The following is a 26,618-nucleotide window of genomic DNA, read 5'->3' as shown; positions in this document are numbered from 1 at the left end:
CAACTGGAGGAAACCGGGCAGTTCTGGAGGATAATGGTAGCCTGAGGATAATTCCTACAACCAGAACAGTGAAGTGAGAAACAATTTCAAAACTGCAGTATTCATCGCTCTGTAACATTCCATTGCTTCCAGTGACAACACAACGCCGCAGCACCGCTGCAAGTGGCCTGCATCCCAGCTGCCGGTGCCAAAAGGAAAGGGGATGCACACCGTGGGAAAGGGCGAAAATTGGGTCAGTGCTTTTCCCGCCCGAAGTTTGAAGCCGCCGGGGTATTTGCACTGTAGGTGAATTATACCACCGTAGTAGGTCCAGTCAACGCGTTTCGCGTTGTTTTAGCTGGTGAGAGCCCAAACAAAGAAAGAATAGCTACCCCTGGCCCCCTCCCCTGCCAGCGCCCTCCGCGCCTGCGCAGAACGCCGGCTGCCGACCCTCCCGAGGCTGGCCCCCGGCTCCCTTCTGGCGTCCAGAAGATGCGCGTGCGTAGCGGCGACGACCGCGCCCTCTGTGCGTGCCCGCGTCCTTACCCGCTACGGCGATCGCCTCCTTCCGGCCCGGTAGGGCCGCCTGTGGGCTGACGATGTTGGAGGCGGAGTTACCCATTCTCTGGAAGAGCTGGTGGGCCGTCCTGCTGGCGGCGAGCATGGGTGGGTGGCTTGCCTAGGGGCCGCCGGGCGGACCGGCGCGGTCGGGAGCCGAGGCGCCGCTGCGGAGTGGGCGGCCGGCGCGGGGCGGCGGGAGCTGGGTGCACTGGCCGGCCGGCGGGCGGGCGGGTCAGCGGGGGCACGTACGCGGCGGGCTGTGCTGCCCCCGCCCCGGAATCGAGTGATTACCTCAGCCTCGTGCCGGGAGGGCCGGGACCGAGGGCGTGTTCTCGCCCTGGCGTGGGGCCGGGTCCGGGGAAGCACCTGCGAGTTTTCCTTGCTTCCCTTAGGTGCAAAGTTCCCGGGCGGAAGACAAAGTGTAGTAATGGCGGTACAAAGTACGTGAAGCGGCAGGGGCCAAAAAAATAATGCCCGGCTTTTGACTTTGAAGTTCGTTCGCATTTCACAACCTCCTTAACAATTGCTCGGTGTGCCCAGTAAGCTGTACGACTACCTACCTTACAAACTGGTAACTATATCTGTTTCCACTGGAGCCATTATGATGATAAATTATCAAAAAGATGATTATCCGAAGTGAAAACTAAGCACAATTTTCAAAAAGTTAAGAATAGGAAAGATAATTCAATATAATGTTTTATAGACATATTTATATGCACACACATAGAAATAATATACTGATAAACACAAGGGGGAAAAATAGGAACAAGGCACTGATACCCCATTAACGCAGTTCGGGTGAACTTAAGCGTTCTATTGGATCATTCTTGGCTCTCAAATCATGGGACGTAACATTTGCTCCTGTGACAGATTTTCAACCCCAAAAATAAGGTGGGTGGAGGCAGATGGGTGACTTGGGAGTTGCATATGTGAAATTTTGGTTTTACACGAATGTTCTGCCAAAGTGGGCGGATAGTCTCATGAAGGAAGGAACTTCAGATTAGCACCCAGAGAAGTGAGAAGGCTTTGAGCCAACCTCCCCAGTGGATTTAGTTACCTCTCTATCTTGTTTAGTTACCTCTTTGTGTTCATGTGGTCTGGACTGTAACCTGAGGACAGGAGGATTAGACCTACTGTATTGTAGAATATGGCCAGACAGGTAACATTAAAACTCGGTCAAAGTGTTTGTTTTGTAATATGGGCTCTGTCTGTGTAGTGTGCCTCGGTTTTTACTTCCGATTTATTTGGTTTTGCCAGGAGATTATATGAAGTAGGTTCTACAGGCCTTTCCTGAAAGCTTTACAAGGTGTCCCTTCTAGGTCGTAAGATCATTCTTCTGTCAAAGGAAATAGTCTGTGTTTTCTTTTTCTGTGTTTTGTGGTTGATTGTATGAAATTAAGAACTGAAGAATTTGGGGACTTCCCCAGCAGTCCAGTGGTTAAGACCCCGTGCTTCCACTGCAGTAGGCGCCAGTTCCATCCCTGGTCCAGGAACTAAGATCCCATGTGACACACACATACACACACACACACACACACACACAAAACCGAAGAATTTTTCATGTCAAGGAGAAGTACTTACGTAATGTTAAGAAACCTCAACAAAGCTACAGTATGTATACGTGTAGTACGTAGTACACGTATAATGCATACACCTCCCCTTGCACACCCACTGAAGAAAGACTAGAAAAAAATTGAAAAACTGTTTGCAGTTTTGTTGTTCATGGTAATGGTTGACTGGTTTTCACTTTCTTTAAACTTCTGGTTTGAAATGGTACATATTGTTACAGTGTTCTCAAGTATTCCCCTGGCTGTGATACTTTTATTATAATTTTTTTTAATTTTTAAAAGAAAAAAATACCGTTTTTCATAAAACAGGGGTTTCTTATCTCATTTACCAGAATAGTTGAGAGAAAAGTTACACTGAGGTTGGTTGCTTGGTTGGCTGGTTGGTTGGTTTAGGAGAGAATTAATATTCCTGCCTTCAATGATGCCATTTTCATCACTAAGTTTTCGATTTCTTCAGAATCTCCTAAACCCTTCTGAGCTTCTCCACACTGAGAGAGTCTTTTTTTGTCCATATTCCCCATTGGGCACGCACTGCTTTGAAGTGTTATTTTTGTGATTATGCTCTGGTTTTCCAACAAATTCTAACAATGTATGTTCTTTAGGATGCAGTCTAAGCCTCCTCTTTGGTATAACAAATACCCAAAATACATCAGTTTAAACAAAATAGAAGTTTATTTCTTCTATTATGTAATGATCCAGAAATAGAGCACTGAGCAGGACCGTGTCTTTTCTTCCGTAATATCTCACACTATATTGGCTCAAATTAAGTGTACAGTGATTATGTATTTGGTTAAGTTGGGTCAAAACGTTGACTTAGAATAGCAAAAGTTTCTTTTCCGTGTGTTCAGGAATGGCTCTGCCTTGCCCCTTGGAGAAAGGAATATTTAATACTCTTTTCCAAAACTAGGCCTAGCTTTTCGTTGGAATACAGCTTAGGTTGCTGTAACCCAAAGGTATTATATTTGAAACAAGATAGTTTTTGTTTTGGTTTTTTCTCTCATGTACTGGTCCAGGACTAGGAGGGCAGCACTGCTATCCACATACGTAACCACCATCCCAGAATCTGGCAGCACATCTGTATCTGAGCCCAGCAAAAAGGCAGAAAGGAAAGGGGTGAACATCTCAGTACTCCTAGGAGTGTGTCCCAGAGGTAGCACATGTCATTTCTCCTCATTCCATTGACGTGGTTAGACACACAGCCGCATCTAACTGTTGGGAAGGTGGGAGGTAGAGTTCTCTAGCTGGGCAACCACAGATCCAGCTAACACTAGGCAGTTCTAGTAACAAAGGAAGAAGGTAAGAATGTACTTTGGTGGACAACGCTTACAGTCCATTCCGCTGGCCATCGAGATATCCGTATGTGTGTATATATGTATATGTATATGTGTATATATGTGTGTGCATATATATATATATATATATATATGAATATATCCCCTTCTTCTAACATATAGGACACACCCTATTTTAAAGTTCCAAGCACATGATCCAGTGACCGATAAACTAAAAAAGTGAGGTGTCTCTTCCCTCCTCGCACTCTCTCCCCCACACACCTGGTGTACAATGATGAAGCAGGATATTAAAATCAATTTGGAAAAAGAATGCGGTGGCGGGGGGGGAAGAGTAGTCACTGGTCCACAGTCTAATCAAATGTTGCAAAAGGGAAACTTCCAAGACTGCCTAGATGGTGGAGGTCGGGAGTGTGGATGGTGGTGGATGGGAAAATAGAGGAGGTAACATGGAGTAAGTAGTCTGGGGACTTTGACATCTAAGGTGAGAACCTCCCTCCCACTTGATTCACTCAGTCTATACCAACTGGAATGCCTGCCTGATTCTCTCTGGTTTTCCGACCTTACTCTTCATTCAATTCAAGACTCATCTTCTCTGTGCAACCTTCCCTGATTGCACAAGAAAACACGGTTATTCATTGAGCCTAGGTTGCCCCATAGCACTCACCACTTGCATCACTCAGGTAGCACCTAGTCTGTACTACCTTGCGTTGTTAGTTATCTGAAAAGATATACTAATTATTATGGAGGTTTAAAATACGTCCACAAATTGTTTTTTTCTTTTATAGATCTTTGTTGGAGTATAATTGCTTCACAATACTGTGTTAGTTTCTGCTGTACACCAAAGTGAATCAGCCCTATGCATACATATGTCCCCATATCCCCTCCCTCTTGAGCCTCCCTCCCACCCTCCCTATCCCACCCCTCTAGGTTTTCACAAAGCACCGAGCTGATCTCCCTGTGCTATGCAGCTGCTTCCCACTAGCTATGTATTTTACATTTGGTAGTATATATATGTCCATGCCCCTCTCTCATGTCGTCCCAGCTTACCCTTCCCCCTCCCCGTGTCCTCAAGTCCATTCTCTACGTCTGCATCTTTATTCCAGTCCTGCCACTAGGTTCACCATAACCTTTTTTTTTTTTTTAGATTCCATATATATGTGTTAGCATATAGTATTTGTTTTTCACTTTCTGACTTACTTCACTCTGTATGACAGACTCTAGGTCCATCCACCTCACTACAAATAGTTCAATTTTGTTTCTTTTTATGGCTGAGTAATAGTCCATTGTATATCTGTGCCACATCTTCTTTATCCATTCATCTGTCGATGGACACTTAGGTTGCTTCCATGTCCTAGCTATTGTAAATAGTGCTGCAATGAACATTGTGGTATATGTGTCTTTTTGAATTATGGTTTTCTCAGGGTATATGCCCAATAGTGGGATTGAGTATGATGCTTGCTGTGGGTTTGTCATATATGGCCTTTATTATGTTGAGGTAGTTTCCCTCTATGCCCATTTTCTGGAGATTTTTTATCATAAGTGGATGTGGAATTTTGTTAAAAGCTTTTTCTGCATCTATTGAGATGATCATACGGTTTTTATTCCTTAATTTGTTAATATGGTGTATCACATTGACTTGCGTATATTGAAGAATCCTTGTGTACCTGGGATAAATCCCACTTGATCATGGTGTATGATCCCTTTAATGTGTTGTTGGATTCTGTTTGCTAGTATTTTGTTCAGGATTTTTGCATCTATGTTCATCAGTGATATTGGTCTATAATTTTCTTTTTTTGTGATATCTTTTTCTGGTTTTGGTATCTGGGTGATGGTAGCTTTGTAGAATGAATTTGGGCGTGTTTCTCCCTCTGCAATATTTTGGAAGAGTTTGAGAAGGATCGGTGTTAGCTCTTCTGTAAATGATTGATAGAATTCACCTGTGAAGCCATCTGATCCTGGACTTTTGTTTGTTGGAAGATTTTTAATTATGGTTTCAATTTCATTACTTGTGATAGTAGGTCTGTTTATATTTTCTAATTCTCCCTGGTTCAGTCTTGGAAAATTATACCTTTCCAAGAATTTGTCCATTTCTTTATGGTTGTCCATTTTATTGGCATATAGTTGTTTGTAGTAGTCTCTTATAATCCTTTGTATTTCTGCAGTGTCAGTTGTGATTTTTCATTTCTAATTTTATTGATTTGCATCCTGTCCCTTTTTTTCTTGATGAGTCTGGCTAAGGGTTTATCAATTTTGTTTATCTTCTCAAAGAACCAGCTTTTAGCTTTATTGAGCCTTGCTATTGTTTTCTTTGTTTCTATTTATTTCTGCTCTGATTTTTATGATTTCTTTCCTTCTACTGACTTTGGGTTTTCTTTGTTCTTCTTTCTCTAGTTTTTTAAAGTGTAGGGTTAGATTGCTTATTTTAGATTTTTCTTGTTTCTTGAGGTGAGATTGAATTGCTATAAACTTCCCTCTCAGAACTGCTTTTGCTGCATCCCATAGGTTTTGGGTCGTCCTGTTTTCATTGTCATTTGTTTCTATGTATTTTTTTACTTCTTCTTTGACTTCTTCAGTGATCTCTTGGTTATTTAATAGTGCACTGTTTAGCCTCCATGTATTTGTGTTTTTTACATTTTTTTCCTGTAATTGATTTCCAATCTCATAGCATTGTGGTCAGAAAAGATGCTTGATACGATATCAATTTTCTTAAATTTTCCGAGGTTGATCATAAGTGGGTGTTGAAGATGTGATCCAAGATGTGACCCAAGATGTGATCTATCCTGGAGAATGTTCCCTGTGCACTTGAGAAGAAAGTGTATTCTGCACTTTTGGGTGGAATGTTCTGTAAATATCAATTAAATCTGTCTGGCCTATTGTGTCATTTAAAGCTGTGTTTCCTTATTTATTTTCTGTTTGGATGATCTGTCCATTGGTGTAAGTGGCGTCTTAAAGTCCCCTACTATTATCGTGTTACTGTCGATTTCTCCTTTCATGGTTGTTAGCATTTGCCTTATGTATTGGGTGCATAAACATAATTGTTATATATTCTTCTTGGATTGATCCTTTGATCATTATGTAGTGTCCTTTTTTGTCTCTTATAATAGACTTTATTTTAAAGTCTATTTTATCAGATAGGAGTATTGCTACTCCAGCTTTCTTTTGATTACCACTTGCATGGAACATCTTTTTCCATCTCTTCCCCTTCAGTCTTTATGTGTCCCTAGGTCTGAAGTGGGTCTCTTGTAGACAGCAAATATATGGGTCTTGTTTTTGTATCCATTCAGCCAATCTGTGTCTTTTGGTGGGAGCATTTAGTCCATTTACATTTAAGGTAATTATTGATATGTATGTTCCTATTCCCATTTTCTTAATTATTTTGGGTTTGTTATTGTAGGTCTTTTTCTTCCCTTGTGTTTCCCGCCTAGAGAAGTTTCTTTAGCATTTGTTGTAAAGCTGGTTTGGTGGTGCTGAATTCTCTTAGCTTTTGCTTGTCTGAAAAGCTTTTGATTTCTTTGTCGAATCTGAATGAGATCCTTGCTGGGTAGAGTAATCTTGGTTGTAGGTTTTTCCCTTTCGTCACTTTAAGTATATCCTGCCACTCCCTTCTGGCGTGCAGAGTTTCTGCTGAAAAATCAGCTGATAACCTTATGGGGATTCCTTTATATGTTATTTTTTGTTTTTCTCTTGCTGCTTTTAATATTTTTTCTTTGAATTTAATTTTTGTTAGTTTGATTAACATGTGTCTTGGTGTGGTTTTCCCTAGGGTGTATCCTGTATGGGACTCTCTGTGCTTCCTGGACTTGGGTGACTATTTCCTTTCCCATGTTAGGGAAGTTTTCAACTGTAATCTCTTCAAATATTTTCTCAGACCCTTTCTTTTTCTCTTCTTCTTCTGGAACCCCAATAATTTGAATGTTTGGTGCATTTAGTATTGCCCCAGAGGTCTCTGAGATTGTCTTCAATTCTTTTCATTCTTTTTTCTTTATCCTGCTCCTTGGCAGTTATTTCCACCGTTTTGTCTTCCAGCTCACTTATTCGTTCTTCTGCTTCAGTTATTCTGTTATTGATTCCTTCTAGAGTATTTTTCATTTCAGTTATTGTGTTGTTCATCTCTGTTTGTTTGTTCTTTAGTTCTAGATCTTTGTTACACATTTCTTGTATTTTCTCAATCAGTGCTTCCATTCTGTTTCCGAGATTCCAGATCATCTTTACTCTCATTACTCCGAATTCTTTTTCATGTAGATTGCCCATTTCCTCTTCATTTATTTGGTCTTGTAGCTTTTTACCTTTCTCCTTCATCTGTGACATATTATTTTGCCGTCTCTTTTTTTTTTTTTTTTTAAATGAGTGGGATTGTGTTCCTGTCTTACTGGTTGTTTGGCCTGAAGCTTCCAACACTGGAGTTTGTAGGCTGTTGGCTAGATCTGGGTCTTGGTGCTGAGATGAGGATCTCCATGAGACCTCACTCCGATGAATATTCCCTGGGGTCTGAGGTTCTCTGTTAGTCCAGTGGTTCCAACACGGAGCTCCCACCGCGGGAGCTTCGGCCCGACCCCCAGCTTGTGAACCAAGATCCTACAAGCCACATGGGGTGGCAGAAAAAAAAGAGAGAACGATAATGAAGTAAAAAATAAAATTAGACTAGGAAACTAACAGATATGTTAGAAAGAACATAAAAATTAAAATAGAGATGAATCAACAACCGGAAGGTACAAGAGTACCACCACAGTAAAAAAGAGGAGGAGGGGAAAGAGAAAGAAAAAAAAAGAAAAAAACGGGGAAAAGGCCTCGGCTGGAGGGCGGGGCCTAAGCATGGGCGAGGTTTGGGCAGTGGGCGGAGCCAATGCTCAGGACCCACAGGGCTGGAAAAGGCCCTGGGGGCTGGGGGGCTGTGGGGCTTAGGCTCAAGGGACAGAAGAGCCCCAGGCGTGCCCCCCACTCCTGTGCTCAGAGGGCAGGGGACCTCACCTGGGAGCCCAGTAGGCTTCCTGGGCTCCAGTGGGCGGGGCACTTGCCCTCCGCTCCTCTCCTGCTCCTTCCAGACGGCCCCTCCTGCCTGCCTCTCCTGATCTCCCCGCGTCAGGGGTGCCGATCCTGTCTGGCCTCCACTTCTCCTCTCCCCTCTGTCCCCCCATATCCTACCAATTCACTTGGGGGTTCCTCCCGTCTCCTTGGGCGTCAGGGTCCCCCATCAGCAGCCGGCAGGCGCCCTAGTTGCCGGGAGATGCTACCTGGTGTCTTCCCACACCGCCATCTTGACTCCGCCCTCCCACAAATTCTTTTAAAGGTCCAGTTTCCCTCCCCTGACATTTTCATTGGACTTAATGTTTGTTTCTATAGAATAAGAAGTGATGGTGCGTGACCTCTGAGACTAAGCCATAGAAGGCAAGGCAGCTTCCTTCTTGCTCACTTTTGGATCACTCCCTCCGGGGGAAGCAAGCTGTCACATCATGAAGATTCTCAATCAGCCCAATGGAGAAGCCCACATGGTGAGGAAAGGAGGTCTCCTGCCAACGGCCAGGTGAGTAAGCAGTCTTAGAAGCAGATTCTCCAGACCCAATAAAGCTTTCAGGTGTTATCTTGTCTGCAACCTTATAAGAGGCTCTGAGCCAGAGCCACCCAGCTAATCTGCCTCCAAATTCCTGACCCACAGAAACCACTAGACAAAAAACTACTTGTTGTTTCTTTTAAAGTGTTTTTAAAATTCATGGTGATATAAGGAGACCATATTCTTGAAAACAGGGCTTATCAGAATTGAAAGGATTTTCTTGGAACTCCCACAACTGATTTTACATAATAAGAACCAAAGCGAGAGGACTGGCCTTAAAATAAACCCTAGACTAGAAAGGGTAAAGGCCATGACTTAAGAGATGAGAAAGAAGATCAAACGTCTTTATCTTATTCTCCCACCCTGGGATGAATTTGGGGATGGACTCTTAGAAACCTCCAAATGGACTGGGGAAGAATCTGAAGATTTGGGAGCCAGTGCTTCACTTCCTGGGGCATATCCTAGGACAGTGAGCCATCGGGGCATGAAGAAAACAGTCTTGGGACTTCCCTGGTGGTCCAGTGGCTGGGACTCCACGCTCCCAATGCAGGGAGCCCTGGGGAAAAAAAAAAAAAAAAAAAAAAATATATATATATATATATATATATATATATATATATCTCTCACTGTAGTAGACTGGAACAATGTGTTTGTTGTTTTTTTTTTTTTCCCTGCGGTACGCGGGCCTCTCACTGTTGTGGCCTCTCCCGTTGCGGAGCACAGGCTCCGGACGCGCAGGCTCAGCGGCCATGGCTCACGGGCCCAGCCGCTCCGCGGCACGTGGGGTCTTCCCAGACCGGGGCACGAACCCGTGTCCCCTGCATTGGCAGGCGGACTCTCAACCACTGCGCCACTAGGGAAGCCCGAACAATGTGGTTTTTAATGACTTAGACTAGATTAGAAATATCAGAGTGCATCCACAAGTAGGAAGGATCTACATAATTGGGGGAATTTTTTATTTCTCTTACATACACGTGTGTGTTGTACATACACCGTGTCTAAACTTAAAATATATTTCTTAGTGTAGCTCCTGGTCAAAAGAAGTTTGAAAGCCATGGTCTAAGGAGCCTATAAATTCTCGAAGGCTCTTGCATTCAGCAAGGCATGCAATGCTGTGTGTGTGCAGAGGAGCAGTGACTGAGGGCAGGGCCAAGGCTGGCAGACCAGAGGGCAGCCTCACAGGATCCTGCACAATTGTGTTGGGTGTGGGGAAAGAAGGAGGGCATTGCCAGGTCTCCCATGAGGGGCGGGGGTGTGGAAGGACAGAGAGAACCCATGACCCTGATAAAGCCTGGAGTTAGAGTAAGGAGACCCAAGTGCTGCAACGTGTGACCAGGTGCAACAGCAAGGTCCTCAGTTATTGGGCGCAGGAGCCAGCCTAACGCCCGAAGGATGGACAGGAAGAACTGTGTCTCAGCTGAGCCAGAGCCAGGTGGCCCGGAGTCCAAGCTACACCAATGCACATGCTCAGGACAGGTGCCAAGGCTGAGAGACACCTCAGTGGGAGACCGCAAGACCAGGAGCACACGCAGCTCTTCCAGTTACAGATAGCACCTTGAAAGGAGTAGGGAAGGCCCTAGAGAGAATCCCGAAAGACTGACCAGTTACCCAAATAGGCTATTTAAAACTGAAAGACGCCAAGAAGACACTCTGATTTGTCAAGATCAAGTGTTTTCCTCCATCATTAGAAACGACAAGAGCAAGATGAGATCAGTTATAGAAAACAGGGCAGTTAACATTTTCTGTACATCTGAGTCATTGTTTAAATTTTGGCCTCATTACATGGGGTTTATCAAAGCATGCAGAGGGGTAGCTGCCCTGCCTAGGAGTAGGGATGCTACCTGCTTCCTGGGATATCATGTACACAAATGAAACCTTGTACGGTACCAATCTAATACTAAATGGCAAAATACAAAAAAGATAGTGTCTTAAGTTTTTCATAAGCAACATATATTCAATTTGAAAAGCTATCTTTTATTCCACAATAATATATTCTGACTTCTCTGGTGTCGAAATGTCCTTCCTTCTCATATTCATATGGTGGTGATGAGATGGTAGTTGTTTCTCTAAGGCCCTCATCTGGCATTATCGAACGTGGAAAACCAAAATATTTGGTCCAATCCTGCTGACCCTTGAAATCCAAGCACCACTGAGGTAATGTGTGTGATAGCTCCTGACACAGAGCAGTCACTCCATCAGTAGACGTTCCCATCCTCCCCCCAGCCGTTACCACCCCCGTTGCATAAAGATCAGCCCCTAATAAGTAGTTTTGCTCTTTTTCCCGTGGGCTCCATCTTGTCCTCCCCTCTCCGCTTTCCTAACCACACATTATTCCAAGCTGCCTCTCCCCAGGTAGACTATAAAGAGTGAAAGACATGATTTAAGGCATGAGAGAGCAGGCCACGCATCCTCTTCCCTCCCCCCACCCTCGGATGCACGTGGGGATGGGGGTCTTAGAAACATCCTCACGGACTGGGGAAGAATCTGAGGATTTAGAGACTAGTGCTCAACAAAGAGGAGGGCAAGCAAAGGTGTCTCTCCAGAGAATTTATCAGATTGTGCCACCCCTCAATTTCTAAGCTCCATCCTAATAGTAAATTGTATACATCACTGATAAAATGAGCCTAATTACATACTGAAAACTTTAATAAACTTAGAAACTTCAGTGCCAAGTTATTTTGCTAATTAATTTTCTTTCATAAAACTATGTGTCAGGGTTACTAAAAAAAAACACTAAGGAAGAAAAACATACTCTCTGAAAATTCAGATAATATATGAAGACATTTTCAGGTAGTAGGAATTGGGAAATGACTTGTTATATAAGGTAGGGGTATGACATTTAGCCAAGTTATTGAGAACATACCTGCTTCTCAGTTACATATGTTAAATGATTTTTTTTTTGATGTATTGCTTTAAATGTGCTTTCTGCAATGCCCCTACATGCAGATTCTGCTGAAACCCTCCCTTGTTTAGTAAATACCACTGAACTCACACCATATGCAAGACACCAACCGGGTGGTGCATGCAGAAGAGTCCAGCCTTTCAGGGACTCCAAGGGCCTCAGTGCAGTAGGGAGACATCCCAGCCCCGGCACCAAATGGCAGACCAGGGGTGCTCACTCTACTCCACAGCAGAGCCCTGGACACAAAGGGCTGAGGGGCTTTTCGAGAAGGACAACAGATCCTCAACCTCTAGGGTTGCAGGTCGTGGATATGGGGGGCCATGCTCCAGGACTGAAAAAAGAGCTGTCACAGGTGTGGAAAATGAACTCAAGGACAAATGATGCAAAGGGTGAGGCTTTGTCCCCTCCAAGAGGCATATCAGCTCTGTCTCCATTCTTTATCAAACCATGAATAACTGCAGGGACGTCCCGGTGGACTCAAACTGAAATAAGGCTTTTTTGGTCTTTTTATAAAAATCCACTTAAGTAGGCAGAGACACCCTTATAAATGAATAATAGAGAGCTTAATACGCCCCTTTACACTGGCGGAGTTAAAACCACATGGCCTTATTTATGGTCTATCTATAGAAGATTCAGACCTGTCTTAGGTATGCTAATTTACTGCAGAGATTATTTTACTGAGTTTTAAGAGGAAAAATAGTAATAACATTAATAACAATATGGTCGTCCCCCCTTATTCACAGTTTCACTTTCCAAGGTTTCAATTTCCTGAAGTCAATTGCGCTCTGAAAATATTAAATGGAAAATTCCAGAAATAAACAATTCATACATTTTAAATTTTGTGCTGTACTGAGTAGCACGATGAACTCTTTCGCCATCCCTCTCCATCCCCCAGGGATGTGTATCATCACTTTGTCCAGCGTATCCCATCCGTTAGTTACTTAGTAGCCGACTCCGTTATTAGATCAACTGTCAAGGTATCTCAGTGCTTGAGTTCAAGTAACCCTTATTTTACTTAATAATGGCCCCAAAGGGCAAGACTAGTGATGTTGGCAATTCACATATGCCAAAGAGAAGCCATAAAGTACTTCCTTTAAGTGAAAAGGTGAAAGTTCTCGACTTAACAAAGAAAGGAAAAAACTCGTATGCTGAGGTTGCAAAGATCTTCGGTAAGAACGAATCTGCCCGTAAAATTGTGAAGAAGGAAAAAGAAAGTCCTGCTAGTTTTGCTGTCGCACCTCAAGCCACAAAAGTCACAGCCACAGTAAGTGATAATCCCCAGGCCACGCTCTCCTTCTGACCCTTCTCCTGCTAGCTGGAACGCAGGTGTGAGAGGCAGCCTGGAGTAACCACTGCAAACCAAGTGATGGATGGCGCATTGTGAGAGTAATAGAGTGACCAGGTGGAGTGACCCTAGGTCCCCGGCATCATGAAGCTGCCATTTCACCCCTAGATGGCTTATTCATAGGCTAGTACATGAGCGAGAAATGAACTTTGATTTTATTTAAGCTGCTACGGTTTTGAATAGCTTAGCGGTTCTCAAACTTCAACATATACCAGAATCACCTGGAGGGCTTGTTAAAACACAGCCTGCTGTCCCCACCCCGAATGTCGGGCTCAGTAGTTTGGGAGAGGCCTGAGACTTAGCATTTTTAATAAATTCTCAGGGAATGCTGACACTGTTGGTCCAGGCACCAAACTTGGAGCACCACTGTTCTGGCCAATACGTACACCCATTGTCCTAGCCCTCCATAAACACGCCTCTTGTGTTTGAAATCTAACATTTTCAACTGCTTTCACCCACTTCGGGTAGCACACTGAATCCCAAACTAAAACTAAGCTCAGTGTTAATTTGTCTACAGCTATCAGTGCTGAATCTAAAGAGGTTTGGAACATACCAGAAATCATGCAGAGAGCAGGAAATACGGTGTATCCAATGGCATCTGAATTCGTTGGACCCTCAAAATCTGGATTCTGGAATCGAGATAATTCAAAACTTCTCTTTGTAATAATCCATCATTCTTAGGAATTATAACTGGATCTTTAAAAACATTAATCCGCGTGTGTTTGTTGTATGTCAAATTAAATTAAGCCCTAATTTTCAGTAGTTCATCTTCCTACACCAAGCACATCTTGAAAAGGATCAAAAGCTGCAGAACGGGTGAAGCACGTGAAGCAACAGCTCAATGTTTGAAGATGGAAATGATTCCCATGGGGGAATCGTAAACTTTTGAGTGGCATCAATGCTGAGCAGACAGCACAGGCAGTAACAATCTGAATGCTTGGAAACCAGAAAGCGTCAAAGATGCTGTAAGAGAATAAGCAGGGAACCTTCAGGTGTGTAACTCACACTTCCCCAAACCGTGATGGCCTTTGAGAGCATCCACTAAGCAGTAACTTTGAGCTTTTTCCCTGGCAGGGTCCCAGGTGATTTGTGAGTTCACCTCAGCAGCCACCGGTGTGCCCCCTTCTGCCACCACAGATGCCACTCTCCTGCTGCCACCATCAGGGCATCTGACACTGCCAACCCTATGCAGCTGCCACTCCCCAGGGCTCAGGGGTCACCTCGTTTTAATTAGATTCCCGTATGGGTAACCTGATGCACTTCATCTCTGAACCGTCGCCATCCCCCCCCACCCCACCCCCGGCCTTTAAGGATCAGAACCCTCAAGTTGAGTCAGAGAACAATTCAGGGACAGGGTTCAGTACTGCACAGACTTCGGCGTATAAGAAGTAGTAAGTACTTAATAAATGTTCATTTTCACTCTCGCCTTCTGCCAACAATTCACCAATGTCCCAAACCAATACACTCCCAGCACTTTCCTACCTCTTGATGAGTACCCTGCCCACCTTGGACACAAGGTAGGGCAGCCTTTGACAATCTTTTCTCAGTCTTCCTGGGGTCGACCCACAGGCCAGGTTAGTTTCCCCAAGGAATGATCTCACATCACCACAAATCTTTCCTCCATATAATTTAAATATAATTGGGGATAATAATAGTAGTACCTAACTCACAGGTTTTTTAAATTTTGTTTTTGTTTTTTCTTTGTGATGATTAAATAAGTTAATACAGGAAAAGTGGCTGAAATCATGTCTGACACATAAGAAGACCTGAGTAAATATTAGCTATGATTATTATACACGGTTATTTGGGTGACTGTTGGAAAATTGTCCTCCTCCACTAGGGCTGCGAGCTCTAGGAAGGCAGCGATTGTGTCCATTTTTTGCTTTTTGTTGTATCCTAGTACCTGTCAAGGTCACAGTCAGCATTCAGCCAATGTTGGCTGAATGAATGCATGAATCAAGCATAGCATCTCTTGAACCAACTGCGTAATTCCCTCCAGAAGTCCCTCCTTACCACTTCTCCTCGATGTCTGATGGGTCCTGATTGCAAATAGGACTTATCTCTTATTTTGTTATCTAAGTGTTCCCAGTTAGTAGATAAATTATACCGCTTCATACACACACACACACACATGCATGCATACACACACACACACACATCAGAGTCACCCAAAGGATGCAGGTAGAATTTTTTTGTATGTTTGCTTGTTTGTTTTAACAGCTTTACCATGGAATAGTTGATATCCAAAAGCTGCACGTATTTAATGGATAAATTTGATGAGTTTGGACCCATGCAAACAGCCGTAAAACCAGCAGCACAATCAAGGTAACAGACATTTCCATCACCTCCAAAAATTTCTGATGTCTCTTTGTTTTGTCTTATTTTGTTTTGTTTTTGTGTGGTAAGAACACAACATGAGACACACCCTCAATAAATTTTTAAGTGCACAATACCATCTTTAGCCCTAGGCGTTATGTTGTACAGATTTCTAGAACTTATTCCTGTTGCATAACCGAAAGTTTACACACATTGAACACCTCACTACCCCACCTCTCAACCCCTGGAAACCAGCATTCTGTTCTCTGCTTCTATGAGTTTGACTGTTTTAGGTACCTCATATAAATGGAATCGTGCAGTATTTGTCTTTCTATGACTGACTTATTTACCTTAGCATATTGTCCTCCAGGCTCATCCGTGTTGTAGTGAATGAAAGGATTTCTCTCTTTTTAAAGGCTGGATAACATTCCATTGTGTGTATATGCCCTATCTTCTTTATCCATTCATCCACTGGGGGAAACATCGGTTGTTTCTGTGTCCTGGCTATTGTGAATAGCCAGGATATCTCTTTGGGATGTTTTTTGTAAGACTTACTTTTTAAAGAGCAGTTGAAGTTTACAACAAAATTGAGAGGTACAGAGATTCCCCATACACCCTCTGTTTCCACACAAGCATAGACTACTCCCCTATTATCAACATCATTCTCCACAATGGTACATTTATTTACCAAGGATTTTTACATTAGCACCTCATAATCACACAACGTCCGTAGTTCACCTTAGGGTTCACTCTTGGTGTTGTACAGTCTATGGATTTGGACAAATGTATAATGACATATAACTATAATATCACACACAGTATTTTCACTGCCCTAAAAATCCTCTGTGCTCTGCCTACTTACCTCCCCCAACCCTGACCCTCCAGAAGGTTTTTTAAGGATACTGTAATGTATCAACATTATCTTTTCTTCTCTAAGTGCTTGCTAAGATTATATGACCATTAAACAAGATAATCCAAGTGAAAGTACCTAATATAGTGCCTAATGCCTAATAGCTATTATTATTATTTGTCTTTGTTATGGGACATGACGAGCCCTGAGGCCTGGACTGCCATTGGAGAGACAATAAACATTTGAAGATTAAATGAATAAATAGCCAGGTGAATGAGTACAAAAGAGGAGTGCTGCATTATAATCCTAGTTTTGGATTAACTAGTTCCGTGGCCTTTGACGAGTTATATAATGTCTCTTAGTTTTTGTCATCTGTGAAGTTGAAGGGGGAGGGGAGAGAAGTTACAACTTCTCGAAATGCATTGAGTCACCAACTTTTTAAGCTGAGAGGGCATTAGGCAGACCTGTCCATTGATGGGTAGTTCATCAAGTTCATCCAGAATCTAAAGGGGATATTGCCAAGTTGTCCAGGTTTGATAAACTTGACCGTCTGGTTCATAGTCCAGAAAACAACACTTCTAGCCACACAGAGAGTAAGTGTATGTTGAATGAAGAAATAGTGAATGGTGTAGTGTTATCTAATTTAAAGCTGATTTACATAGGCTTTTAAAGCTTAATTATCAAATACCTTATTTATTTGACTATTCGTTATCAACGATAATTCAGTTAACTACTTGTATGAAGATAATTCAGTCAGTTAAACCTATCTTTCTTGGAGACACTTTTGACCCAGGGTACAGTACATATTTTTTCTTCAACATGTTACTTTAACAAAATACAGTCATTTTAGAGTTTTATTATTTTTAAGTGTGTGTGTGTGTGTGTGTGTGTGTGTGTGTGTGTAAGAGAACTTTTTTTAGCATTTTATAAATCTTTAATTAGTCATGGGTACTATTCAGTTAATTTCTACTTCTCTGTTCCTTGCTTGCAGCAACATTTTCAGACACGCCCTACAGTAACCATGTGATAACTGCAAATTTGTTTTGTTCTGTGTTTGTGCACGTAAATAAAGAATTTGTCACAACTTTGTAAATCAACTATACTCCAATAAATATTAAAAAAAAAAATTTGTTTTTTCTTTCCTGTCTGACCCATGACTAAATTGCTGACTTTCCGGTTCCACTGTCATTCAAGAAACCCAGAGAATTTAATGCTTAAAATTAAAAGGCTGGAAAAAAAAAATTAAAAAGCTGGGGACAAATTTTATTTAATCCATTTAGTTTATCATATTTTAAAATGTTAGCTACCTGTAGTGCCACCCAACGTAACTTTATACCGACCCTCACCAGAATTTAGCAAAATTAGCATTTCTTGTCTCCTAATAGATTCTAAAGTGCATTTTTACAACCTGGGTTTGTTTGTCTTTTTAATTATTACTCATTCATGACTCTGCTATTACTCACTCATGACTCAAAAACCTCTGCTGCTCTACCTTTTATTTTCTATCCTTTTTGAGAGTGCTTTTTTAAAGTCTGGATGAATATACACCAGGGTGTTAACTGTAGTTATCTCTGGATGGCAAAAATATAGGCAATTTAAATTTCTTCTGCAATCCTTTTATAGTGTATTTTTTTACTTAGAAAAAAATAATAAAACTGCTTTATAACTCATTGATTGAATAGTCTGAACTTAGGGGGCATATAAGCATGGTTAACTTTCTTTGCTTCCTAATGGTAAAAGTAATACAGTTCCTTGAAGAAAATTGAAGTGTAAAGGAGAAGACATATACTACCTCATAATGTATTAGCCCAAATCTTCCTTCCCAGCCCTGTCTGATGTCTGCAGGGTTCCCTGAGCTTTCTGCTCATTTCCAGTTATTAAAACCTCAGTCCACTTGGTTCATACTTAGAGACTTCACTCACATCTCCTTAATACTCACTCACTCTCAGCCCAGAACAAACCCGGCTTCCCTCCCAAAAGACATGAGGGCAGTGAGGGATCCACTTTTCATTCTTCTATCTTCTCCCTTTTTTTCTGGGATCAAGTTCTTTTAGGATTGGAGACTGGGAAGAAGGAAGGGGGAAACGGGACACACTTTCCTCAAGTGGACTGCACTGTGTTTATCCTGAGGTTTCTCTACTGGTTTCTCAGGTTCACGCCCACTGGCATAGAAGCCACTGGGGAGCAGTGTCACTCAGACACTCCGATTAAATGCTCAAGTGAGCATCTTCACGGCATGGAATTTTGCGTGGGAGCTCCGTGGCCAGGAAATGCTCTCCAGCTCCTGGCCTGGAGGTACAGTCCTCGATGTGTGGCTGCTAGGACTCCCTGGCCACTAGGAAACCCTCTTGGGTGTTGTAGAGACAAGTTGAATCAAGCTAAGCTACCTTCCAAGATGTCCTTTAGTCCCATAGGAGGCAGCCTTTGGCAGCCACCACCCTGATCAGTCAGCAGCATCAACGTCCAGACAAGACCTTCCACCAGCAAAAAGATATCAATTCACTAAAGGCTCAGATAATATTTAGAATTTTTTGCAATACTTTTTTATTGCACGATTTCTTTTATATAATATATCCAGAAAAGGCAAATCCATAGATTTGGGAAAACAGAGACAGAAAGCAGATTACAGTTGATCAGGGATGGGGGTAGAGGAGAATGGGGAGTGACTACTTAATGGGTACAGGGTGTTTTATTTTTTATTCGGGTATAGTTATATTTTTAATTAAGATACATACACTGCTTTTTTAGACATAATGCTATTGCACACTCAGTAGACTACAATATTGTGTAAATGTAAATTTTATATGCACTGGGAAACCAAAACATTCATGCAACTCATTTTATTGCGATATCTGCTTTGTTGGGTGGTCTGAACCCCACCCGCAGTATCTCCGAGGTGTGCCTGTAACCCAAATGCCAACAGCGGTTTTCTCTCTGTAATCGGACTGTGGGTAATTTTTATTTTTTCTTTTATACTTTTCTATTTTTAAATTTTCTAGACTGTACATGTATCACTTTTTTAATCAGAAAGTAAACAGTTTATTTAACACAAAATGATTACAGCAAAGATAAATTATAGATTGGTAAAAAGAAAAGGTAAGTGAACTATCTTAGCCAGTTCAATTTTTTTCTTTTAATCGCAAATACTGGGTTACCTCTTAAGTTAGATTTTTATCTCCTTTGGTTTATTCTACCATTGGTATACATCCTCCCAGATCTTTTTATATATAGGTTTATATTTAACTTACTTCATTAAAATGTTTCAATCTACTCTAACAATTTCAACTCTGGTTCTCATATACAAATACCATATAAATTACACTTTGAGTTAGAAATACTATGGTCATCTAAAGTTTTGCTTTGCTTTGTTTTCATTTGTCTTTTACCTATTCTGCCTACAGATAATATGCAAAATTTTTCTAGGTCACAATTATTTTCTGCCAGCATTTCTCCTTGAAACTGCAGCACTAGTGTACACAAGGAGAAAAAGACATCCATTTCTACTTCTAGTCTCCTGCACATTTTCCATCTTGAGTAAGCTGTGCTTTCTGTGTCATATGCTTCAATAAGCCTCTCAGAAGGTGTAATTGGGACTTAGGCACTCAATAAATATTTGTGGAATTAAATTTCAGTAACTATTCTGTAATTCTTAAAGCATGTAGACGCTGGAAGGATGATACACAGTTTGGTGTTTTTCATTCTGCAGGTTGCAAAGCCTCTACAAACCCATTTCTGAAGTCAGGTGGTGACACTGGTAAGTGAGGGTTTGTGGGTTATTTGGGGTTCACTACAGAGAGCCTTTTGAGCTCCCTCCAATCATGCTTTACTTCTCGGTCCTAGATTTCTCCGCTAAAATCTCAATTGGAAATAAACTCATTTCCTTAAGCCATCTGGTGGCTTTCACTTGTAACTACAACATCAACTAATGGCCCAAAAGACGGGAGCACTATTTTCTTCTTGTGTCTCTTCTGAGATGTTATGATGACATGATACCTAAGTAATGTGTAGTGTTAAAAACCCAAGAGAAATTGTCATGATTTTCACCTCAGGGACACATTAATATCAAGAGCAACGTAATGAAGGCTATGGGTGATGGAGTAAGAGAAACTATATTATTTTATTAGAGTTGTATAATAAGACAAGGTTTATTGAGCACCCACCATGTGCCAGGCAGTGTTCATAGGCTAGAAAAACCAATGCAATTCCCGTATTCTCAGGGAATACAGGCAAACTGATATGGGAACAAATACAAAGTCTAAGTGTTATAGTAGCTGTGCTGAGTTGGAGACAGGAAGACCCTCCCTGGGCTCCTTTATCCCACACTGGACACCAGGAAATGGGCACTGTTCCCTCCCGGAATACACAAAATACCAAAAAATAAAGTCAAAGTTCATTTTGGAATCAGCTCAAAATAATGATTAACAAAATAATGCAGCTGTAAGTGTGTTATGTAACTTTGTCTCCTACCTTTGGCAAAACCCAACAATATTCATATCTTTGGGTCATGCATGACCCTTAAGGCCATGTTGCCCCAAGGTGGATCACAGTAGGGACATGGGGACCCCAGGGTTGGTAAATAAATTTTCAGGTGCTCATTTAACTTAGCCAAAGACCACCTCCACTGCCAGCCTTCCGTAGGACAGCGAAGAGGAGACAGAGTCTGCTTTACAGGGTGCAAGCGTGCCCCCTCTAGCTCCATCTCATTAGTCTCAAACAGAAAAGTGTTATTGGAGCACATTCTGCCCTGGAAGGTTCCTGAGAGGTTGTGAAGTTGGGACAATGTGGAAGAGCGGATGGGAATTTTCAGATCACCAGGCCAAGACCATTTCGTTTAATGGGGACCTATGCCACAGTGCAACGTATTAAAACACAAGTCATATTTGGGGATCTGCAGGTAATTCGGGATGGCCAGAGAGGACGTTGTGAACAGAGAGTGTTGAAAGCTGCAGCTCGGTCAGTAAGCAAGCGCAGGCTCCCGAGGGTGGCACAGCACATGCTCAAGAGGGAAGAGATATGGGAACATATGTATATGGATAACTGATTCACTTTGTTATAAAGCAGAAACTAACACACCACTGTAAAGAAATTATAGCCCAATAAAGATGTTAAAAAAAAAAGAGATGGGCCTTTTCCCTCACTTTGTCAGGTTGAAAGGACACACGATGAGAATTAGAAGGCCAGTTAGGTGGCATTTAATATACTCCAGGCAAGACATGATGATGGTTTCCAGATGAAGTTAGTGGCAATACAGGTGGAGAAGTGGGGATGGATTTGAGAAAATCTTTAACAGGTAGAATAAACAGGTCTTTGTGACTTGGATATAAGGGATTAGATATATAAAGGAATTTAGGATGATTCCCAGATTTCTGGCTTATGAACTGATGTCCCATAGGCAGCAGGAGGTACAGATCTGAAATACGATGAGACATCAGGGCTGGAGATATCAATGTGGAACCGATCAGCATCAGTGCCATGGGAAAGGAAGAGCTTATCCCTGACCAAGGATAATCTTGCCCTTGTATCTATCTGTAAATTCCTATTACCTTTCCACATTCTACCCAAACTTCACAGCCTCTCAGGAACCTTCTCAGACCTTCCTAGGCAGAAAGTGCTCCTATAATATTTTGTTGCTCAGGGGTAATGAGATAGAGCCTGGCCAAGATATTGTGATAACCACCTCGGAAGAGGTGTGATAAGTAAATGTCAAATGAATAAATATGCATTCTTACATACACCTGATTATGTACAGATCACCTGGCAGGCTGAATAGGAGGAAGCCAGCCTAGCGTTTTCTGCAGAACAGCGCCTGGAAATGACATTGGGGTCCAGTGACTGGTGGGAGACCCAGAGCGAGGTGAAGATCTGGATTCAGGAAGATGTTATGGATAGTTCTAAAAATAAATATTTCCACCAAGTGTATGTCCGGCTGCATTAATATCCTACACCAGAAGTCAGAGTGCTGAGTCACTCTTGGCCAGGGCAAGCTGTCACTTCTTAACTTCACCCTTGTTCGGAGCACTGAACCCCGGACCCGACCAGCACGACGAGACGGAACGTGAGGAGGGATGAGAGTGGCCAGTATGGAGCTATGAAAAATGTACCTCTGTCTTTTCCTGGCTACCTCAGACTGAGGGGAAATTCCAACCAAGGTCACTCCTGGGAAATATCAACCTTATTCATCTACTGGAACTTTAAATTAAAAAGCTACCTAATTCTTTGAGGCGGGAGGATTGTTTCCCTTCTATCAATAAGTCAATTTTCCCCTCTCATCTTCCATCTTATATATTTGAAAAGAAACTCATTCCAGTTAATATGAAAATGAGTAGCCAGAAATTATGAAGGATACTTGTGGATGCAGCTCTTGTGATTCACCAAGTCTGTCTGTTAATCTAGGTATCAACAATACACTTATTTTTCAATCATTTAAATGCTCTCAGTATACATCTGCTCTTGGAACCAATCGGAACATCTTTGCATTATAAGGAATGCACTGATGGAAAGATACTAAGCCCCTTTATTAACATTAAAAGGTCCATGTCACTTTCAGGCAATCAGTAGAGACCATCCTAAAGGAAAGGATGATGTCCACACAAGGATAGTATTGGAATGAATTTGACCCTTGTGGGAAAAACCCTCAGCCCAACCAGAACAGGCTATTGTTCAGTTTTCCCTTATTGAAATGTTCAAAAGTAAAACAATGTATACCTATTTCCCCACATTTCTGCTCAAACATTTATTATTGTCTTTATTAAACCCTGCATGGTCAGATAAACAAAAAAATAGAGATTTCTCCATGAGACCAAGTACTTTCTATAAAATATTTTGACATTTAATAAGGTAAGTATTCCTTTTTTATTATTCTTTTTCAAAATTATTTTGGTTCTTCTCCCTATTCATTCTTGTTGTCAGATTTTTGAATAAGTTTGTCAATTGCTCCCCCAAATCCTTCGGGGTTTTGATTGGAATCTTTTTATTTTTATGTCATAACCTGGTGAAAACAAACATCTTCAGTCTTCCTATCCATGAAAGTGATAGGTCTCTCCATTTCTTCTTTTTTCTTTTCCTGCCTCAGTGAATTACAGCATTTTCTGTATGTGGGTCTATTAAGTTCATTCACTGTTATTTTGCGACAGCTTTGCTGCACTTAAAATGTGTCCAAAAGTGCAAGCCAGAGTGATACTTAAAGAACTGAAGTATTTCTATTATGGTATTTTAAGAAATCACAGAAAATAGAGAAAAATGTAGGGGTTCATCTTTTCTTATGAAGAAACAACTCATTTTATAAGTTATATTTTTGTTGCTTTATGGAAATACTTACAAAATCACAGTGTGACTGCAGCCAAGATGCTTTTTGAAGAGCCCAGGATGTCAGATCAATCTACTTTCTTCTGGAGCAGGATAGCTGACTTTCAGATGAGGGTAAAGAATTATATGTGAAGCATCTGAATTTGGGGAAGTCTTTATTCTTAATGAATATGATTCTGACACAAAGAATATAATAAACATAGTCTGGTGCTGACTCCATTGTTGGAGAACTTGTACTTGAAACGGGGCTATCTGTTTAACTCTTTGTTTATTTATTAAATTAAAAGGCAACAGCCATATGGCAAACATACATTATCCTTATAGGACAACTCAAATAACTTCTTCCAAAGTGGCTGCTGATCACAGTTAAAAAACAATGCAATTCTCTTGGTCTATTTGCTTGGAAAACATTCCTGTGCCTAAATTCCCAATGTACAACTGTTGATATTAGACAACATAACAATGTCAACTTGAGAACAAAGAGAGGACCATGACTGTGAAACTTCACGATTCTGTGAATTCTGCTATTCCTATCTCCACCAGTTTATTTAGTGTCTTATGAACTCATGGAAACCCAAGTCCAAAGGAGAGATGGAGGGTGAGAGTTGTTCATGGATGAGCAATAAGACCCTTGCAACATACTAACTCCTCCTCTAGTTTTAAAGGTTTGAAGAGATGACTATGGTAGAAAGCAGCAGAAATTGATGAAGATGCAGAGCAACTGGAACTCTCGTAAATTGCTGGTGGGGATGCAAAACGGTACAACTGCTCAAGAGAGCAAAGCAGAACACTAAACCAAGTGCAGGGCCCTTCTGAGGGCCAATGCCCATGGTGCACACCCATGAAGTCGCCCTGTATTTACCCAACAGAAGTGAAAACATGTACTCACACAAAGACATGTACATGTATCATGTGCATTGCTCATGTATTATGTGCGTTGCCCCCAAACTGGAAGCAACCCAAATATCCACCAACTGATACACGGATTAAATACATTGTGATACATCCATAAAATGGACTATTAGTTAGAAATACAGTAAGCCCCCTACATACGAATGAGTTCCATTCCAAGAGCACATTCATTAGTCCAATTTGCTCACAAGTCCAACAAAGTTAGCCTAGGTACCCGACTAACACAATCGCCTATATAGTACTATACTGTAATAGGTGTATAATACTTTTCACACAAATAATACGTAAAAAACAAACAAACACAAAAATAAAGAAACCATTTTTAACCTTACAGTACAGTACCTTGGAAAGTACAGTAGTACAGACAACAGCTGACATACAGGGGCTGGCATCGAGTGAACAGGCAAGAAGAGTTACTGACTGGAAGAGGGAGAGGAGGGGGGAGATGGTAGAGCTGAAGAAGCATCAGCAGTAGGAGACAGAGGGCAAGCTGCAATGTCACTCACGCCTGACATTGATGGAACACACGTTCACATCTTTGAAAGTTTGCAACTTGAAGGTTCGTATGTAGGGGACTTACTGTAAAAAAAGAAATATTATTAAATCCTACAACATGGATGAGTCTCAAAAAGTTTCTACTAAATAAAATAGACACCAAAACTAAAAACGGTATGATTCTAAGTATACAAAATTCTAGAAAAGGTAAATTATTCTGACAGAAGCAGATCATTGTTGTCTTGGGCCAGAGACTGGGGAAGGGGCTTGCCTACAAAGCAGCAGGAGGAACAGTTTTTGGGTGATGAAAATGCTCTATATCTTGAAGGACTGTTGTATATAAATTATATTTCAATGAAGCTAGGAGAAAAAATTGAATGGTAACAGAAAGCTGAATATATATACAGAGTTAAGAGTAAATCATATTAATCCAAACACTTAAAAAATATATAAATAGGAAATTTATATAAATAATATTTAAAATATAAATATTTATATAAATATATAAATAGGAATAAACCTACCTAAGGAGGAAAAAGACCTGTACTCAGAAAACTGTAACACATTAATGAAATAAACTGGAGATGACACAAACAGATGGAAAGATATATGGTGTTCATGGGTTGGAAGAATTAGTATTGTTAAAATGACTATACTACCCAAGGCAATCTACAGATTCAGCGCAATCCACATCAAAATACCAAGGGCATTTTTCACAGAACTGGAACAAATAATTTTTAAATTTGTATGGAAAAACAAAAGACTACAAATAGCCAAAACAATCTTGAAAAAGAAGAGTTGAAGGAATCATGCTTTCTGACTTCAGACTCTGGTAAAAAACTATAGTAATCAAAACAGTATACTACTGGCATGAAAACAGACACATAGATCAATGGAACAGAATAGAGAGCCCAGAAATAAACCCATGCATTTATGGTCAATTAACCTATGACAAAGGAGGCAAGAATATACATCGGAGAAAAGATAGTCTCTTCAATAAGTGGTGCTGGGAAAACTGGACAGCTACATGTAAAAGAATGAAATTAGAACATTCTCTAACATCATATACAAAAATAAACTCAAAATGGATTAAAGACCTAAACGTAAGACCAGAAAACATAAAACTCCTAGAGAAAAACATAAGTGGAACACTCTTTGATGTAAATTGTAGCAGTATTTTTCTGGATCTGTCTCCTAAAGCAAAGGAAATAAAAGCAAACATAAGCACATGGGACCTAATTAAACTTAAGAGCTTTTGCACAGCAAAGGAAATCAACAAAACAGAAAGACAACCTACTGAGAAAATATTTGCAAATGACATGACCAGTAAGAGGTTAATATCCAACATATATAAAGAGCTCATACAACTCAACATCAAAAAAACAAACGACCTGATTAAAAAATGAGCAGAAGATATGAATAGACGTTTTTCCAAAGAAGACATACAGATGGCCACAGGCACACAAAAAGATGCTCAACATTGTTAATCATCAGAGAAATGCAAATTAAAACCACAATGAGATATCACCTCACACCTGTCAGAAT

At 41.2% G+C, this 26,618-nt stretch overlaps 1 protein-coding gene and 1 long non-coding RNA gene across 5 annotated transcripts in view; one reads left to right on the top strand and one right to left on the bottom strand.

The window, feature by feature from the left end:
• Nucleotides 1-939, bottom strand: part of MSRA (methionine sulfoxide reductase A) — a 369,470-nt gene extending 368,531 nt beyond the window's left edge. Inside the window, exon 1 of one of the 2 annotated variants that reach the window (XM_060015254.1) lies at nucleotides 526-939. In XM_060015254.1, the coding sequence (XP_059871237.1) occupies nucleotides 526-643 (118 nt within the window). In that variant the 5' untranslated portion in view covers nucleotides 644-939. The remainder of the gene's footprint in view (nucleotides 1-525) is intronic. The other variant, XM_060015253.1, reaches the window with a different exon arrangement.
• LOC132427588 (uncharacterized) lies at nucleotides 513-23,938 on the top strand. Of its 3 annotated transcripts, none has more exons than XR_011246525.1 (5): nucleotides 513-645; nucleotides 8,741-8,921; nucleotides 15,416-15,520; nucleotides 20,068-20,115; nucleotides 22,111-23,938. It is a non-coding gene; the product is annotated as an uncharacterized lncRNA (long non-coding RNA). The 3 variants fall into 3 exon arrangements; XR_009519937.1 differs by lacking the exon at nucleotides 15,416-15,520 and adding an exon at nucleotides 933-1,111 and having other exon boundaries at nucleotides 620-645; XR_009519938.1 differs by lacking the exon at nucleotides 15,416-15,520.
• Nucleotides 23,939-26,618: the final 2,680 nt, after the last annotated feature.

Source organism: Delphinus delphis, chromosome 6 (genome assembly GCF_949987515.2).
Source record: "Delphinus delphis chromosome 6, mDelDel1.2, whole genome shotgun sequence".
Classification (NCBI taxonomy): Eukaryota; Metazoa; Chordata; class Mammalia; order Artiodactyla; family Delphinidae; genus Delphinus; species Delphinus delphis.
This window is presented reverse-complemented; position numbering and strand designations above follow the sequence as displayed.